This window comes from Rhinatrema bivittatum, chromosome 8, assembly GCF_901001135.1.
Source record: "Rhinatrema bivittatum chromosome 8, aRhiBiv1.1, whole genome shotgun sequence".
NCBI classification, from domain to species: Eukaryota; Metazoa; Chordata; class Amphibia; order Gymnophiona; family Rhinatrematidae; genus Rhinatrema; species Rhinatrema bivittatum.
Window position 1 is genome coordinate 80,256,995 of NC_042622.1, and position 19,338 is coordinate 80,276,332.

The 19,338-nt window shown below is 44.1% G+C and overlaps 1 protein-coding gene across 1 annotated transcript in view; it reads right to left on the minus strand.

The window, feature by feature from the left end:
* The window catches only part of ZDHHC12 (zinc finger DHHC-type containing 12), a 92,272-nt gene that overhangs the window by 50,324 nt on the left and 22,610 nt on the right, over positions 1 to 19,338 (minus strand). The window contains exon 3 of the mRNA XM_029613333.1: positions 3,673 to 3,762. Within this exon, the coding sequence (XP_029469193.1) occupies positions 3,673 to 3,762 (90 nt within the window). The remainder of the gene's footprint in view (positions 1 to 3,672; positions 3,763 to 19,338) is intronic.

Below are 19,338 nucleotides of genomic sequence, written 5' to 3' on the forward strand. Positions count from 1 at the left end.
CATGGCTACTTGATTGTCAGTATCTATAGCATTTTGTTTTTCAGCTATGGCTCAAACGCCTTTAGAGCATTGAAAACTGCTCTCGTTACTAGAAGATTGATGTGAAGCTTAGATTCTCTCTGTAACCATTCTCCTTGAGTCCACATATTATTGAGATATGCTCCCCATCTGTGATGTGATGCATCTGTTGTTACTACTGTTCGTATAGTTTGTGAGTGAAAATTTTGATCACAAAGCAAGTTTCTCTTGATTGACCACCATGTGAGTAAATTCTCCACTTCTTGTTTAGCTGGAGTTTGTAACTTAGCAAATGACTTAGTTTCACTTGCTTTTTCGATACCATTGTGCGTGTCTCATTTTCGGTCGTGACTTGGCATTACATGTACGTTGAAGCAATGTGTCCTAGTAGTCTCATTAACTTCTTGATTGTTATAGATTTCCTTGATTTTACTTCCTGTGCTAAGCTGATTAGTTTCCTCACTCTTCTCTGGAAAATATGCTTTGGCTTTTATCATATTCAACTGCGTGCCTATAAACTTCAGATGCTGCCTTGGCCTGCATGTTGATTTTTCATAATTGACTAGGAATCCAAGGTAGTGCATTGTGTATTCCATTGAGTCTTTGTAGCTTGGATTCAATATTAGCCAGTTGTCTAAGTAAGGAAATACTAGTATGTTCTGTTTTCTTAGATGAGCTGCTACAACTGCTAGGCATTTGTTGAATACCCTGGGTGCTGCTGTCAGATTGAAAGGCAACACCCTGTACGGGTAGTGTTGATTTTGCAGTGTGAACTGTAGGTATTTTCAGTCAGTTTTGTTGATTGGGATGTGCACATAGGCATCTCAAGTCCAAAGATGTTAGCAGTCCCTTTTTCTTTTTTTTTTTAAACAAGAGTGGTAATATTGTACCTACTGAATTTATCTTAAACTTTTCTTATTTTAGGTAGATATTTAAATTCCTGAGATCTGTAATTGAGCAAAGATCTGGGTTTTTTTCTGGCATCAGGAAGTATTTGGAATAAAAACCTGTTCCCTTTTGAGAATGAAGTACTGGTTGAATTGATTTTGCTTGAAAAGCAACTGCAACTCTTTCTGTAGAATGGTAAGCTGATCTAGTGAATATTGCTGGTAAATCAAGGTATTTGCTGGTGGCAAGCTTTCAAAGTTTAGAAAATGTCCTTTATTATTTTCAAAATCCATTTGTCCGAGTTATCTGAATCTAGTTCTTGAAAAACTGAATCCCTTACTTCCAGGTCTGGAAATGGGTTTGTATGTATGCTTCACTATAGACAAAAGGATGGAATGGATCTCAGGAGAGCCTATTTGCTTTGCTTCTATTGAGGTATGTAACAATTCTGTTGTCTTGATTGCAGCTGTTGATTCTGTTGCTATGAATGGTGGTGTTGTATGTTTATTGGATGTTGTCCATAGGAATAGTAAGGGTTATACATTCTCCTTTGTGAGTAGAAGTATAACCTTTTGTATGGTTCTTGTTTGTATCGCCATCGTGTGGAAGTGTCTTGATGAGATGAAGCGAGAGATTGCAGAGCGGTTTTCTGGTTTCTTATAGTTTCAACTCTTTCACCTTATCTCCAAATAAATTGCTGCCTTTGCAAGATATATCCACCATGCTAGTCTCTTTCTGCAATAGCTGTTGCAGATACCTTTGTAGCGATGTCAAAAGAAGTCATAACTTAAAGATTGTGCAAAAACATGACTTCATCTGCCAATGTTTCATTGAAAAGTTGTTGCTCTTCATCGGGCAACTTTATTGATCTTTCTTGAAGTTTCTGAAGGTTATTATAGAGATATTGGGTCTTTCATATATGATTCACACCAATTCTGGCTTGCAAGGTAGCACCTTGATATATTCTCTTTCCTACGCATCAAGCGTTCTTGGATCTTTACTTGGTAGTGAATTTGAGTAATAATTTTGGCTTTTTTCATTGTGGATTCTGCAATAATGGAGTCATGTGGAAGTTGCACTCTTTCATGTTCTAGTCATTTTTGTATCCTGTTTCACATCAATATTTTTTTGCTACCAGTGGTCTGGAGCAAGATGTCTCGCAAAGTTTAGTTTGGACTCTTATTAGTGCGTCATGCATTGGTAGCACATTGTATTGTTTTGGAGGGTGAATGACTCCTTATAAGTCATTTATTTCTTCTGTATCCTCTTTTAAGCTGAATGGTATTGCTTCCAACATCTTCTGCAGAAAATCTGGATATGAGGAATCTTCCAGTGGTTATAACTCCTGGGCTGTTCTGGTATCGGGTCAGATAATGGATCTAGAGATGAACAGCCAATTGTCCATTATCTGCTATTAATTAAGTTGACTTAGAAAATAGCCACTGCTATTACTAGCAACAGTAACATGGAATAGACTTACGTTTTTGGGTACTTGCCAAGTTCTTATGGCCTGGATTGGCCACTGTTGGAAACAGGATGCTGGACTTGATGGACCCTTGGTCTGACCCAGTATGGCATGCTCTTATGTATTAATAGGGATCATATGAATTATATAAAAAGATATATGAAGCAGTTTCTGATTTGTGCTTCACTTCTATTCTCCTCTCTTCTCAAAATAAGATGGGGGTTTTGATTGTAGGTTCTCTCTCAACTCTCTAATATGGGTTGAGCTGAAAATTGTTATTTAAGCATCTGCTTCATGTATGTGTTTATGAAGTCTGTATAAAAGCGTGACAATCCTGTACAGGTTGCTGTAGTAGGATTTCTAGACTTAAGTTGACTCAGTTTGAGGCTCCAATGTAGGAGGTGAAGTCATATTGCTTGATGTTTCTGTATGTTTTGTTTCTACATCAATAGGATCTAAGGAAGAGCTTGATACTGAAGATCTACTTTGTGGTGTGCAAGTACGTCGGCTCTTAATTGAAATGTTTTCCTGTGTCAGTGATTCTCTGCACCAATCCTTTTGTGCAGATGCTTCCATGCCATGTTCTTTCAAGACCCAGTACCTCATGGCTCAAATGTTTCGCTCCAAAGCTATATTGTGCCGCCTCTTTTGCGTGGATAGTTCTGAACTGTGCCTCTTATGCATAGATATGCCTACACTTTTTGGCGCTACTAACAATTCCTGTTTTTTTTGGACTGGAATTGTTTTTGAACTGGTTTTTGATAAGCTTGGGTGTTCATGTCTGAGTCAGCGTTCTCGGTAAACTTGTGCCTTCAGGGTCCACAACTAGAAGAGTCATGATTGGTTCCAGGCATTTTAGACAATGAGAATGCAAATTTAGTATGGACATTGTGTGTCCACACTGTTGACATTTTTTGAATAGGCTTTTCCTTTTCTTCTCCACAGACATCCTGAAATTTCACAGTGATGCTGAGAGAGATAGACAAGTTCTGACTTTTCACTGTGGCGGACAAAAATAGACTGAGGAGATTCACATGTGGGAAGGCCCACACATGCTCAGAAAGCAAAGTAAAACTTTCAGGGCTTTGGGAGAAAACAACCTGACTCAGCGCCATTGGATGATGTCACTCAACTTGTGTGGCAGTTTGTTATATTTGTCCATTGGATTCTCTGCAGGCTGTGATCACTTTTATTGGACCAATATAATAATCCAAAGATGATAATGTATATAAACTTTCAGGATCACAAACGTTCCTTCTACAGATGTTACTCCTATACCTATAGAAAGACACCTGCCATACCTGCAACATACAATATCCACAGCGTCGCAGTCGCAGTGGTTGAGGAACTTGTAAAATCATCTCTTCTTGATCCTCATTAATTGCCAGAACCTGTAAAAGAAAGTTGGGGTATTCAGCAACATGTGCATAACATCTGCTTGACACCTACAAAATATACTCTTGTCCCCCCATCTGCACAGTCTGTAATAATGCTCTCAATTTCTGATAGTACAGCATGTTTCTTGTATCCATATTTTATATTTAATTTTATTTTATAGTTCTTTTTTTTATTTTAGTCTCAATTTCTTCCTGTTGCTTTGGGTCTCCAGCTCATTCAGAACCAGGGCTGGTTCCAGCATCATAAGCCTTCATTTACAACGACCAAAGGATTTCCGCCCCCCCCCCCATTTTGTATCCAATTCATTTAGCCCAGTCATCGCAGGGCCAGTCCTTGTCTGGAGGGGCACATATTAAGGCTTTTTCTGGAACAATGCAATAATAAGCCCTGAAACCAGCCAATAGATGTCACCATTGCATGACTTGGATTCTCTATCAACAGAGATTGTAAATGCTGCTTCTGCAGCTTTCTCAGCACTGGCCACCTGGCAAACCAGAAGACATGAGTTGTGAATCTAGTCCAGGTCTTCTGCATGACAATGCACAGCACTGCCACTTAGCCACCAGGCTGACCCATCCTTTTTCAGTTCTATCACACGTTAGTGACCAATTGCACATACTTGTCACAGAAATCATCAGCATCATGGTGAAATTAGCATCTTAACTACTCATTTCCTTTCCTTGAGTCCTGACCAGTCCAGACTTGTGGGGATTTGTCCCTCCTACCAGCAGATGGAGGCAGGGAGTGAAAACTTTGCACTTATGTCCCTCTTCCCTATATAGTCTGGTAAAGCAGGGGAAGTCATCAGTAGACTCCTTCTCAAGATAGTGACTGAGTGAACTTAAAAAAAAATTCTTTACCAATTAAGAACAGAGAAAATGCAAAAAGAAAAAAGAAAAAAGAAAAAAAAAAAAAAAAAAGGAAATGAGCAGGCTCCCTGTCCTTCCTTCCCTGGGTTGCATCCCTGACTGGGAATAGAGGGGAAAACAAGTTGGGGTTTTTTTAATGCTTCCTTCTTCCCAAGTATTCGTTCTCCTCGTTATACTTGGGGTGGGATCTGGACTGGTCTGGCAGTGCTCAAGAAAAGGAAATTAACAACAAGATTTTAAAATTTCACCTTCCTCGTCATCCTTTCAGACCAGTCAAGACTTGTAGGATATACCTAAACAATGACTATCCTGGGTATAAGCAGGTATCTCAAGATTTTGTAGAGCTGTTATCTTCATTTAATTTCACTTGGCTTATTAATGTACCTACGCACAAGGCTGGTCATATTTTAGACCATATTTTGTTTCCAGCAGAACTTTTAAAATGTACATGTTTATGATTCTCTATTAGTAAATGTGGTTCCTTGGACCAATCATTATTTCTCTGCAGCTGCCTGAGCATAAAATGCAGTTTACAAAACAAATGCGTCCCCCTGTAGATAAAGACTTGTTTAGACATGAATGAGATAAATGAAAACATGCAATTTCATGCGATTCTGCAAATTCTGTGGCCATTTTATTAACCTCAGTGTTGACAACCAAAACACTAGCATTTAAAAATAGGAGAGTTGATTGGTTTTCACAAGAACTTAGGAATAAAAAGAGAGATATGCATAGGGCAGAAAGATTATGGCAAAGATAGTCCATTGTAAAAAAAAAAAAAAAAATTGGAATCTTATCACTGACGTTAACCTTTAAAAAGCAGCTACAGCAGCTTTTAAACTAGAACAAGGGAAAAACTGACATATTAGGGCTCAGCAGCACATGGTTCAGAAGAAGGTATCTTTGAAAGGATATTAATGAAGCAGGAGAGTTAGAGCATCCCAACAGAGAGGATCCAATAAAAGCAAAAGTAGTCCTGTAAGTAAAGAATCACCTGAGCTGAAAGATTCCAAATTATCCATGTCAACTGAAAAGCAGGCTGTTAATACAAACAAAAAACACACTTTGAAAAATCTGTATGCCACTGCTAGCAGTTTAAGAAGTAAGACACAAGAGTTAGAGTGATTAGCAGTGAATGATGAGATAGACTTAACTGGCATCTCAAAGACATGATGGAATGAGGATAACCAACAGGATAGCACCATACCAGGGTATAAATTATATCGCAATGATAGGAAGGAGCACCTTGGTGGAGGGTGGGGGGGGCACTTTATGTCTGGGATGGCATAGAGTCCAACAGGACTCTATGCAAGAGACTGTGGAGCAGATTTTCAAAGGGTTATGCACATAGGGCCGGATTTTAAAAGCCCTGCGCGGCCTATTTTGCATAGGCCGCTGGTGCGCGTAAGTCCTGGGGCTTTGTAAAAGGGGCGGGAGGGGACGTGGCGCCGGCCCAGGGGCGTGGTCAAGGCCTCCGGACCAGCCCCCGGGTCGGGTGATGTGTGCCAGCAGCCCGCCGGCAGGCGTAAATCTGCCAACAAAGGTAGGGGGGGTTTAGATAGGGCCGGGGGGGTGGGTTAGGTAGGGGAAGGGAGGGGAAGGTGAGGGGAGGCGGAAGGAAAGTTCCCTCCGAGGCTGCTCCGATTTCGGAGCGGCCTCGGAGGGAACAGGCAGCGCGCGCCGACCCCGGATTTTATAAGATACGCACGTATCTTATAAAATCCAGCGTACTTTTGTTTGCGCCTGGTGCACAGACAAAAATACGCGCGCGAGTAAATTTATAAAATCTACCTCATATATTACGCACGTAACCCCGAAAACCCGCTCCTGCGAGCGCTGAGCCTATTTTGCATAGGCCCGGCAACGTATGCAAGTCCCGGGATGTGCGTATGTCCCGGGGCTTGAAAAAAATGGGTGGGGAGTGGGCAGGCCAGAGGCGAGGCAGGGGCGGGACCGAGGCCTTCCGGCACAGCGGTCTTACCAGCGTGCGCAACCTACACCTGCCTGGAGGCAGGCGCAACTTTGTCAACAAAGATCAGGGGGGTGGGTTTAGATAGTGCTGGGGGGTCAGTTAGGTAGGGGAAGGAGGGGGGGGGCAGAAGGAAAGTTCCCCCCGAGGCTGCTCCCATCCCAGAGCAGCCTCGGAGGGAACAGGGAAAGCCATCGGGGCTCCCCTAGGGCTCGGCATGCGCCGATCCCGGATTTTATAACATGCGCGCATGTTATAAAATCGGGTGTAGATTTGTGCGCGCCGGGTTGCACGCACAAATCTACGTCCGCACATAGGTTTAAAAATCTGCCCTAAATGTTCAATAGAATCTTTATGGGTAGAAATCCCTTGTGTGTTGGGGAAAAGTATAGTGATAGGAGTATACTACCGTAAGGATGGCCAAAATCATGAGAGAGCATTTCATTGTCTAAGATAAATTAGGAAAGCTAACCAAATTAGTAGTGCAGTAATAATGGGAGATTTCAATTACCCCAATATTGACTGGATAAATGTTAACATCAGGAAAGTTCCTGGATGGGGTTTATAGGGCTTCACTTAGTCTTAACAATATTAATTCTGTATTTGCTAAGTGTGACTTTTTCACTAGGAAGATCCACGACTATAAATTTAATCCCAATAAACTTAACCAGTCTAATCTCATTCATGACACCTCAGTCGAGAAATGTAATGATTTAGCATTAGCATTTTTTTTCTGGGACAAAATCTCCAATTTAATTGATAACATCCCATTTGCAACTAAACAAAAGATCAGCCTTTCTAAGACTCCTGACCAGATCTGGTCTACCTTTGAGTGTGTATCTTCCTCCGAAATAGAAATCCTTATTAGAAAGATGAATCCCGCTGCCTATCCATGCGATGCCATTCCTATCAAATCATTAAAGCTAGTATCTAATATAAAAGCTAGGCCAGTTGCTAGTATTGTTAATTTATCTTTGGAACAAGGAAAGCTCCCCGATAAGTTGAAATGTGCCATATTCAGACCGCTGCTAAAGAAAGTGAACTCTGATACGGCAAACCTAAACAATTTTAGGCCTGTGTCCAATCTCCCATTTTTAGCTAAACTAATTGAAAAGGTAGTACATGTATAACTTTCAGAATATCTAGACAAAAATAATATTTTATACCCAGCACAATTCGGTTTCAGAAAATCCTGCAGTACTGAGACCCTCCTCTTATTAACCAACACAGTCCTCAAAGGACTCGACAGTGGGCAATCATCATATCATCTTTTCTTGTTGGATATTTCAGCCGCATTCGATACAATCAACCATGGAATATTGATTCATAGGTTATCTGAAACTGATCTATCTGAGAAAGTTCTAGAGTGGTTTGAAACTTATCTAAGCAATAGATCTTACCCAGTCAAGCTAGGAACGTTAGAGTCTGACTCAGTGCTTTTATCTTCTGGGGTACCACAAGGTTCATCGCTCTCTGCGACACTCTTCAAGATTTGCATGTTGCCGTTATGCAAACTGCTAGCAGGTTTAGGTTTAACAAACTATATTTACGCAGACAATGTCCAAATTTTGCTCACTATTTCTGGTTCTGTGAAAAGTTCACTAAAATTATGGGATATACATTTTTCTTCTATCCAACAATTATTAGCTAAGATGAATTTATCTCTTAACCAACAAAAGACTGAAATTCTGCTGAACCGCAACCAATGTGATTTCAAAATGATACTGGAAGCTGAGCATATCGAATCAAGAGCTTCTATAGTTAATGAAGTTAGGGATTTAGGGGTCATCTTGGACAGTAAATTAAATTTGAAGGGGTTCATCAATAAGTTGATTAAAGATGGCTTTTATAAGCTGCAAATACTAAAGAAACTAAAACCATACTTATACCCCAATGATTTTAGAACAGTTCTCCAAACTTTGATCTTCTCAAAATTAAACTATTGTAACGCCCTTCTGTTGGGCCTTCCATTAGCCACTATCAGACCCCTCCAATTTCTCCAGAATGCAGCCATGAGAATTTTAACAGGCTCAAAGAAGTGCGATCATATTACACCCATTTTAAAAGATCTCCATTGGTTATCCATTTTTTATCGAATCCATTTTAAAGTTTTATCTCTAATTCATAAATAGCTATTTAACGATAATGTCGAATGGTTCAGTGCTGCTCTTCATTTTCATTTTTACACACCTCAACAAAATCTGCTCTCTAGTAATAAGGGTTTACTAACAATACCATCTCCTAGGCTGGCTCACTTAATTTGTGTCAGAGAGAGAGCCCTGTCATTGGCCAGGCCCAAATTATAGAATACTTCACCATCTGACTTAAGGCCTAACAGTAATTTTCAGACATTTAAGAAGAAGAACTTAAAAACTTGGTTATTCCGGCAGTCATTCGGTGAGCATATATGATATTTAAGTTCCCAAAAGGTTTTTAGGCCATTTCTTGTCTTATTTTATTAATTGATGTATTTTATATTAATATGTATCATTTTATTTCCATGTTTTATTACTGTATTTTATGTACTTTATTAAGTTATCTTTGTTTGTGACACTGTATGAAGATATTTTTAGTGGTGTTATTTATGAATTTTAAATTTCATAAAACATTTTTAGGAATATCGGTATATAAAAATAAATAAATAAAAATAAATGACAGCTTTGAGGAGCAATTGGTTCAGGAATAGATGAGAGGGGGATCTATTTTAGATCTAATTTTTAGTGAAGCACAGGATTTGGTGAGAGGTAACGATGGTGGAGCTGTTGGCAGCAGTGATCATAACATGATCAAATTTGAATTAATGACTGGAAGGGGGATAGTAAATAAATCCATGGCCCTAGCACTAAACTTTCAAAAGGAAAACTTTGATAAAATGAGAAAAATAGTTAGAAAAGAACTGAAAGGTGTATCTACAAAGGCTAAGAGTGTTCAACAGGCGTGGACATTGTTTAAAAATACTATCTTAGAAGTCTAGATGTATGCCATGCATTAAAAAAAGGTGGAAGAAGGCCAAATGATTGCCAACATGTTTAAAAAAAGTGAGGTGAAAGAGGCTATTTTAGCCAAAAGATCTTCCTTCAAAAACTGCAAGAAGGTTCCATCTGAAGAAAATAGGAAAAAGCATAAGCACTGGCAAGTTAAATGAAAAACAAACACTGATAAGACAAGCTAAAAGAAAATTTGAAAAGAAGTTGGCCATAGAGGCAAAAACTCATAATAAAAACTTTTTAAAATATACCCGAAGTAGGAAGCCTATGAGGGAATCAGTTGGACCATTAGATGATTGAGGGGTTAAAAGGGTACTTAGGGAAAATAAGGCCATCACAGAAAGACTAAATTAATTCTTTGCTTCAGTGTTTACCGAGGAAGATGTTGGTGAGATAGCCGTTCTGGAGACAATATTCAAGGGTGACTATTCAGATGAAATGACCCAAAACATGAAATAATAATCTTGTTAATTCCACCCTGTTCATTGTAAAACAAGACTTTGTCTCTGTTATTTTTTTGCTGGTTGTAATGTAAACCGAAGGGATAATTAATCTTGTTAATTGAACCTCTGTATATAAAAAAGTTATTTATAAATAAATAAATAAATAAAACACAGTGAACCTGGAAGATGTAGTAGACCAGATTGACAAACTGAAGAGTAACAAATCACCTGGACCGGATGGTATACATCCCAGGGTTCTGAAAGAACTAAAAAATGAAATTTCAGACCTATTACAAGTAATTTGTAACCTATTATTAAAATCTTCCGTTGTATCTGAAGACTGGAAGGTAGCCAATGTAACCCCGATATACAAAAAGGGCTCCAGAAGTGATCCTGGAAGCTTAAGACTGGTGAGGCTGATTTCAGTGCCAGGAAATATCGTGAAAACTATTATAAAGAATAAAATCAAGGAACATATAGCTAGACATGATTTAATGGGACACAGCCAGCATGGATTTAAACAAGGGAAGTCTTGCCTTACAAATTGCTACATTTTTTTGAAGGGGTGAATAAGCATGTGGATAAAGATGACCCGGTGATGTGGTGATTTTGGATTTTCAAAAACAAAATCCCTCAATGAGAGGCTTCTAAGAAAACTAAAAAGTCATGGGATTAGGAGGAGATGCCCTTTTGTGGATTTCAAACTGGTTAAAAGACAAGAAATAGAGAGGATTAAATGGTCTGTTTTCACAGTGGAAAAATATAAACAGTGGCGTGCCTCAGGGATCTGTACTTCGACCAGTGCTTTTTAATATATTTATAAATGATCTGGAAAAAGGTACAATGAATGAGGAGATCAAATTTACAGATGACACAAAATTATTCAGAGTAGTTAAATCACAAGCGGATTGTGATAAATTGCAAGAGGACCTTGTGAGACTGGGATATTGGGCATCCAAATGGGAGATGAAATATAATGTGGACAAGTGCAATCTGATGTATATAGGGAAAAATAACCCATGCTATAGCTATTCGATGTTAAATTCTATTTTAGGAGTTACCAGCCAGGAAAAAGATCTGGGTGTCATAGTTGATATTACATTGAAATCATCAGCTCAATTGCTGTGGCGGTCAAAAAAACAAACAATGTTACGAATTATTAGGAAGGAAATAGCAAATAAAATGGAAGATTTCATAATGTCTCTGTATCACTCAGTGGTTGAGCTGCACCTTGAATACTGCGTACAATTCTGTTTGTCGCATCTCAAAAAGATATAGTTGCACTGGAGAAAGCACAGAGAAGTATAACCAAAATGATAAAGGACATGGAACAACTCCCCTATGAGGAAAGGCTAAAGCAGTTAGGACTGTTCAGCTTGGAGAAGAGACGACTGAGGGGGGATATGATAGAAGTCTACAAAATCATGAAAGGACTTGAATGGGTAAATGTGACACGGTTATTTACTCTTTCAGATAATACAAGGACTAGGGGGCACGCCATGAAGTTAACAAGTAGCACATTTAAAAAAAAAAAAAAAAAATTCGGAGAAAATTCTTTTTCATTCAACACAAAATTACGCGATGCTCGTAAAGCCCCAGGACGCGCGTATGTGCCAGGGCTTCGAAAAAGGGGCGGGGTGGGATCAGAGGCTCCCGGCACAGTGGCCATTTGCTGCTGTGCTGGGGGATCACGTGCCTGCAGGCTGCTGGCGTGCGCAACCTGTGCCTGCCCAGAGGCAGGCGCAACAGGTAAAACAAAGGTCGGGGGAGGTCTAGGTGAGGGCTAGGGGAAGGGGAAGGTAGGTTAGGGGGTTGGGAAGTTCCCTCCGAGGCAGCTCAGAGACCTGGGAGGGAATGGGGGAAGGCCGCAGGCGTCTGTGCGCACAAGTTGCACAATTGGGCATCCCCTTGTGCACATGCGTGCAACCTTTTAAAAATCTACCCCTAAGCATGTTCAGGGTCTGAACCAACAGACTTGGGCCATGCCGAGCGTCTTCAGGGTCTGAGCCAACAAACTCAAGAAGACATCTCTGTGAAAAAAAGAAAAATCTGAGCAGAGTCCAAAGCGGCTTTCAATCATATGCAATTTCTCCCTCTTCTAGAAGTGAGAAAGCCATTTCCCCATTAGAATCCTCCGATGTCTCATGATCCACACCCCCTCAAACATTACCAGGGTCGGCCTCCCTATGGCAATTGCCCGCCGTGACTGACAAATGGGAGGCTCAAGCACATGATTCCTACATAGTAGATTGCTTTGCCTTCGCTGGGCACCTCTGCAGGCCCTGGAAACATTCCACCCAGAAGGAGGAGAACAGATCTATACCAGAGTCCATAGGCCCAACCTTGCTCTCTCCAACCTCTCGAGGAAGCTTCTGCCCTTGGGAACAAGGGAGGAGAATTGACCATTGCCTCGCCTCCCCCTCCACACCCCCTGAAGAGACACCATAGGCGAAAGGGATGTCCCAACATGGGCAAAATCTGTAGTAGTCAAATCGCTTTGAGCATCTAAACAGCACTTATACAAATGGAGAGAGAGTGAGGACTGAATTGCTATCAGACAGCACACCTAACAGATAGCAAGGCACTTGTACCTGTTCGTCTCCTGAACTTCGGCTCTAGGCAACCTCCTGTGTGCACACCAATGCCACCTGTGCATACACACATACCCCTCCAGGACGCATGCAAATACACGCTCAAGACTAGGTCACGGTAGAGCACGCACAAGTACATGTGCAAATAAGCACTTATAGGCCATGGTTGTACGCGCACAAATAGCTGTGCAAATACGCGATCAAGTTTAGGTTGCAGTCTTACGCGCACAAGTACCCGTGCAAATATGCGCGCCAGTCTAGATACTTATGCGCATAAGGTCGTATCCTGTGCAAATATGCTCTCAAGTACCTGTGCAAATATGCGCTCAAGTCTAGGTCGTAGACTTACACACTCCAATCTAGGCCATGGCTTTATGCACACAGGTTCCAGCACATGCAACCGCCACATGGTGAGAATGCTCGCACACGCCTATGCAGGTGAGAAAAGAACTGCTGCAGTGGCCTACCACATGGCTAAGTAAAGCCTGCCTGCACCTTCAGCGCATTTAGGCCCGAATCAGTTTAACATCTGGCACCGAAAATCATTGGCCTGAAGAGCTTCTTAACAGTTCAGGCCTCTTGACTGGCCAAGAATCCATGGAGACTGGGGCCAAGAACCAGCACCCCGCTAAAGGAAAATTGGTTCTTACCTGCTAATTTTCGTTCCTATATCACGTATCAGTCCAGACTCCTGGGTTTTGCCTCCCCTCCAGCAGATGGAGACAGAGAAGTTTTGGTGGACTTTGTCCTATACCCCTAGGTGCCACCTACAGTCTGCCAGTATTGCACTGTATCAAAGCAGAATGAATCAAAACCCAACTTAACTAACTACAATTTATAACCGCTGGGATGTATTCCCACAGGAACCAGGCTCACTAACCCCAAATGGCATTAGAGCCCATGATAACATAACACAAGTTCAATGAAAAATTTATCTGCAGAGCAATGAGATTCGATAACTGAACGAGCGGACTCTCCCACAACTGTATGTTGAACTGGGCAGGACTCTGGACTGATCCGTGGTACTACAGGAATGAAAATTAGCAGGTAAGAACCAATTTTCCTTTCCCTGTATGTACCCGGATCAGTCCAGACTCCTGGGATGTAGCAAAGTCTTCTACACGGGGTGGGACCCGGAGAACCCCGCTCGGATCACCCCTTCACCAAATCCCCCAGAACCTGGGGCTTGAACATCCAACCGGTAATGCCTAGCAAAGGAGTGAAGTGACTTCCACGTGGCTGCTCTACAAATCTCCTGCGGCGATTCATGTTGGCACTCTGCCCATGAGGCCGCCTGTGACCGGGTAGAATGCACTCGAAGACCGACTGGGAGTGGCTGACCACAAAGTAAGTAAGCTGATCCAATAGTCTCTTTCAACCAGCAGGCGACTGTAGCTCTAGCCGCCTTATGTCCTCTTTTAGGACCACTCCACAATACAAAAAGATGATGTAACATAAGGAAACTGTTGGTAACCTCTAAGTAGCGCAACAGGACGCGGCGTACATCAGCTTTCTCAGGTCTTGAGACTGTTGATCAGACCGGTCTAAAGTAGGAAAGGACGGATGTTCAACCGACTGATTCAAATGAAAAGAGGTTACCACCTTCGGAAGAAAGGAAGGCACCGTCAGCAAGGAAACTCCCGTATCCGTAATTCTCAAAAAGGGCTCCCTGCAAGATAGCGCCTGAAGCTCCGAAACTCTGCGCGCCAAGGAAATAGCCACGAGGAAAACTATCTTCAACGTCAGATCTTTTAATGGTGCTCTCTTCAGGGGCTCAAAAGATGCCTCACACAAAGCTTTAAGTACCAGATTCAAGTTCCATGAGGGGCAAGGATCTCTAATCAGCGGACGCAAATGCTTTGCTCCCCGGAGAAAACGAGCAACATCTAGATGTGCAGACAAGGATACCCCATGGACTTTACCACACAAACAACAGAGCTGCTACCTGCACCCTGAGAGAGCTGCAGGATAACCTTTGGCTAAGCCCGCCTGTAAGAATGATAAAATTTATGGTACCAGGGCTCAAATAGGATCTACCCTATGCGCGACGCACCACAATTCAAAGACTTCCCATACCCTGACGTACGCTAGGGAGGTAGAGGTTTTCTGAGATCGCAAAAGGGTAGCCACCACTGTGTCTGAATAACCTTTGCTCATGAGATGTTTCCTCTCAAATGCCATGCCGCTAGACAAAAGCGATCTGCCTCTACCAAACAAATGGGACCTTTATGTAGAAGTCTCGGGAGTCCCTGAAATCTCAGGGGCCCGTCCACTACAAGGCCGACAAGATCCGCAAACCATAGACATCTTGGCCACTCCGGAGCCACTAGGATTTCCTCCGCCTGGTGAGACTCTATTCGACGCAGCACCCTGCCGATGAGGGGCCAGGGTGGGAACACATACAGCAGTACCGTCATCAGCCAAGGAAGAATGAGGGCATCCACGCCTTCTGCTCCTGGTTCTCCGTGTTGACTGAAGAAGCGAGGAGCCTTGGCGTTCCAAAACGTCACCATCAGATCCATACTCGGCCAGGATCACTTGAAGTATATGCGGTGAAAAGCTTCCTCTGATAGCTCCCACTCCCCGGGATCGAGTCTGTGTCGACTGAGGAAATCGGCCTGAATGTTGTCTACTCCCACAATGCGAGAGGCAGCAATTCTGGCTAAATGCTGATCCGCCCAATGCATCAATTGCTGAGCCTCGATCGCTACTGGTTGGCTCTTGGTTCCTCCCTGGCGATTGATATAAGTCACTGCTGTCGCATTGTTGGACAGAACTCTGACCAACTTGCCCCAAAAAAGTGGTAGAAAAGCCTGCAATGCTAACGAACCGCCCTGGTCTCCAGACGATTGATAGACCATTGGGATTCCTCCACTGACCACAGACCTTGCACTGAATTGTCCTGACACACTGCTCCCCAGCCTGAGAGACTGGCATCCGTGGTCACCACCGTCCAAACGGGAAATTCCAGAGGGACCCCGCAGATCAAATTGTCCGAGAGGAGCCACCAATCGAGACTGGAATGAGCATATTCCGGAAGAGGAAGATGAAACTGTTCTGACACCGGGTTCCAACAGGATAGCAATGCTGATTATAGAGGTCTCATACGAGCAAATGCCCATGGGACCAATTCCAGAGTTGAAGTCAGTGAACTGTGGACCCGAAGATAGTCCCACACTCTGGGGGGCTGTCTGGACAACAAATCTCGCACTTGTCCCTGTAGTTTGATAATGCTCTCCCCTGGCTCGTATCGAACCGGGCTCCCAGGAATTCCAAGGACTGGGAGGGAACCAGATGGCTTTTGGCTAGGTTGATCACCCAACCCAGTGATTGCAGCAGCTGAATAACCCGGTGAATCGCTGTATGTCAGAGAGCTTCTGACTTCGCTCAGGTCAACCAATCGTCCAGATACGGATGAACCAAGAGACCTTCCTTCAGTAGATGTGCCGCTACCACAATCATGACCTTGGTAAAGGTCCTGGCGCCGTGGCAAGACCGAACGGCAGAGCCCAAAACTGAAAATGCTCTCTCAGGATCGAAAATCTCAGGAACTTCTGGTGATCGGGCCAGATACTGATGTGTAAATAAGCTTCGGTGAGATCCAGAGATGCTAGGAACTCTTCCTTGTGCACCGACGCAATGACTGATCTCAGGGTCTCCATGCGAAACCGGGGTACTCGAAGGCATCTGTTGACTCTTTTCAAGTCGAGGACGGTCTGAAAAGTGCCCTCTTTCTTTGGCATCATGAAGTAAATGGAGTAGCGGCCTCTCTGCTGTTCGGTGGGAGGCACTGGAATGATGGCTCCGAGATGGATAAGGTGTTGCAATGTGTCCTGCACCGCCTGACGCTTTTCCGTGTACGAGCATGGGGAGACAAGAAAGTGGTCTTGCAGGCGCCGAACAAAATCTAAACCATAGCCGTTCTTTATTACACTGAGGACCCACCGGTCAGATGTCAGCTTGGTCCACTCCTTGTAGAATTGCAAAAGACTGCCTCCCACAACTGGAACCGAGGAAAGGACCGGCCTCATCTCATTGTGAGGACTTAGGCACTCCTGCAGGCTGGCTTGACCCAGGTCTGCCGAAGCGACGGCCTCGAAAGTACTGTGACCAGGACTGTTGCCGGCTGGAAGACTGTCTAGCCAAGGACCCCGACGATCTAGAAGAACGAAATCTCCGATTCCCCCTGAAGCGGGACCGAGGAGTAAAGGAAATTCATCTTGGGTTTATCCTCTGGCAGCCGATGGACCTTGTTCTCCCCTAAGGAGTGGATCAGAGCCTCCAAGTCCTTTCTGAAGAGCAGCTTGTCTTTAAACGGTAAAGATCCCAACTGAGCTTTGGAGGAGACATCAGCAGACTAGTTTCTCAGCCAGAGCAATCTGAGGGCCGAGACAGCTGACACCATAGAGCGGGCGGATGTACGGAGGAGGTCATATAGGGCATCTGCACTGTAGGCCACAGCGGCTTCGAGATGACCCGCCTGAGCGGCCTCCTCCTCCAAAAGAGACAATACACTTTGTAATTGTTGGTCCCATGGAAGACTTGCCCGCAAGGAGAAGCTGCTGCTGCATATGGCCACCAGGACTCCCAGCGTGGAAACCTCAAATATCCTCTTGAGCTGAACCTCCAGCTTGCGATCCTGGAGATCTCGAAGCGCCGTTGCTCCCGTCACTGGAATGGTGGTCTTTTTTGTTACGGCCTACATTGACAAATCCAACTTGGGGACTCGAAGAAGGTCCAGGGCTTCCTCCGGTAATGGATACAACTTATCCATCGCTTTGCTGACCTTCAAATCCTAATCCGGGGTGTCCCATTCATGAAACAGCAGATCGGTGACTGAGAGATGAAACAGGAAGGATCTGGTTCGTCCCTGGAGACCTACCATAACAGGATCAATATTCCCCATCCGGGAATCTTCCTGCGGAGTTTCAATACCCAACTCCTCCAGAATTGATGGGATGAGCGGTCCCAATTCATCCCTCCTGAAAAGACGGACTACCTTAGGGTCATCTCCCTTCATAGCCTGCGGCATTGCATTGCCTAAGGCTGTCGTCCAAATCCGCCCCTCTCGGGGGCTTGTCCCCCAAGTACTGGTCCTCCGGTTCTGAATCCGAAGAATTATCCTGTGGACGAGACGGCGCAGTCAGAAGAGGAAGCTGCAGTTTCGGCATGTCCACCTTAGCAGGGGGCCTAGGCCGCTTCACAGAGGGGCTAGACATCACTGTCAGGGAATCAGAACTTTTCTTTGCCACCTGAGGCTTTAAAAGCCTTATGCAGCAGCAAAATGAAGTCTCAGGAAAAGGAAGATGAAGAGGAACCAGATGCTCCCCTCAGGGCTGTCCTCAGCTGCATCATCAACTGAAAAATCATCAGAAGGGTTGCCCCCCACGAGGGCCGACGAACTTGAAGTGGGGGGTCGAGGACCCTATTTACCACTCCTCCCCTGGCGCTTTGGGGTGATACCGGGGAGCCCGGATCACTCACTTCCCCTCCCCCCCCCTCCCCGCGGCATGCTCAGCCGTGCGAAAAGTGGCCAAAATGGCCTCCGCTCCCACGCTGAGCTGGAACACGTCTGCAACGTTGTGCTGTGGCCGGTGCTGTGGTCGGCCGAAGCTTCCCAGCTTGCGGCGCGGCTTGATTTTTGTAATTTCGGCGGCTCCGGAGGTTCCCTTCCCCCTGGGTAGGCAGGCGGAGCAAAGGCCTTCCCTGGAGACGCATGCGTGCGTCTCCACACACCTTACAGGCCGCACCACGTGGCATTGAGCAGCAAAAAAAACGGCACCATACGAAAAAAAAGAAATGCCGAACGCGGCTCACCCCTAGCGATAGCGCTACAGCCCGAAAATTCAACAAGAAGCACTACCCAGACAGAAGCTCTCCTTTGACAAGTAAATTTAAGATTTTTTTTTTTTTTTACAACCTGTCAACATCGGGTGCAGTGCCTTCTGGGGTGAGTGATCCGGGCTCCCCGGTATCATCCCAAAGCGCCAGGGGAGGAGTGGTAAATAGGGTCCTCGACCCCACTCCAAGTGCCTCAGATACCAGGGGGGATGGTTCTCTCAGAACCTGCCAACTCCCTGGGAAGCTGTCTTGATCACGAAGAAATTTCTTTTAAGTCCTCTGGTTTTTTTTTTTTTGTTTTTAAACTATACCCACAGATTAATCTGTGAGTAAAATCCTAAGCCTTCTACTTTTTCTGATCTTTTTCTTTTTTAATCTAACTAAGACTGTAAGTTTTTGCACCTCCACCATCTGCTGGAGACAGAGAAATACTGGCAGACTATAGGTGGCACCTAGGGGTATAGGACAGAATCCGCCAAAACTTCTCTGTCTCCATCTGCTGTAGGGGAGGCAAAACCCAGGAGTCTGGACTGATCCCGGTACGTACAGGGAAACACATTTTGCACATAAGCAAATTAAAACTGGCAGAAGACCTCTACCAGAACCAGCGACTCCTCCTCAGTGCAAGTGCCTCTCTGCCCCTCTGCGGGACAGGGACTGCCAGTGATAGTTGAGGGGATTTCCCTGCCTCTCTTGTCGACGTTGCTAGGGAATAAAAAATGGCCACCGTTTCCGCACTGATGGAGAAAGCCTCAGTGTTAGAACAAGCCTCACGGGTGATGGGGTCTACCAGTGCAGTCCTGCTTGACACAGAACCTGAATGTTTTTGCTCATGCACATGCTGTTCCTCCCCGCACCCATGGCACTAC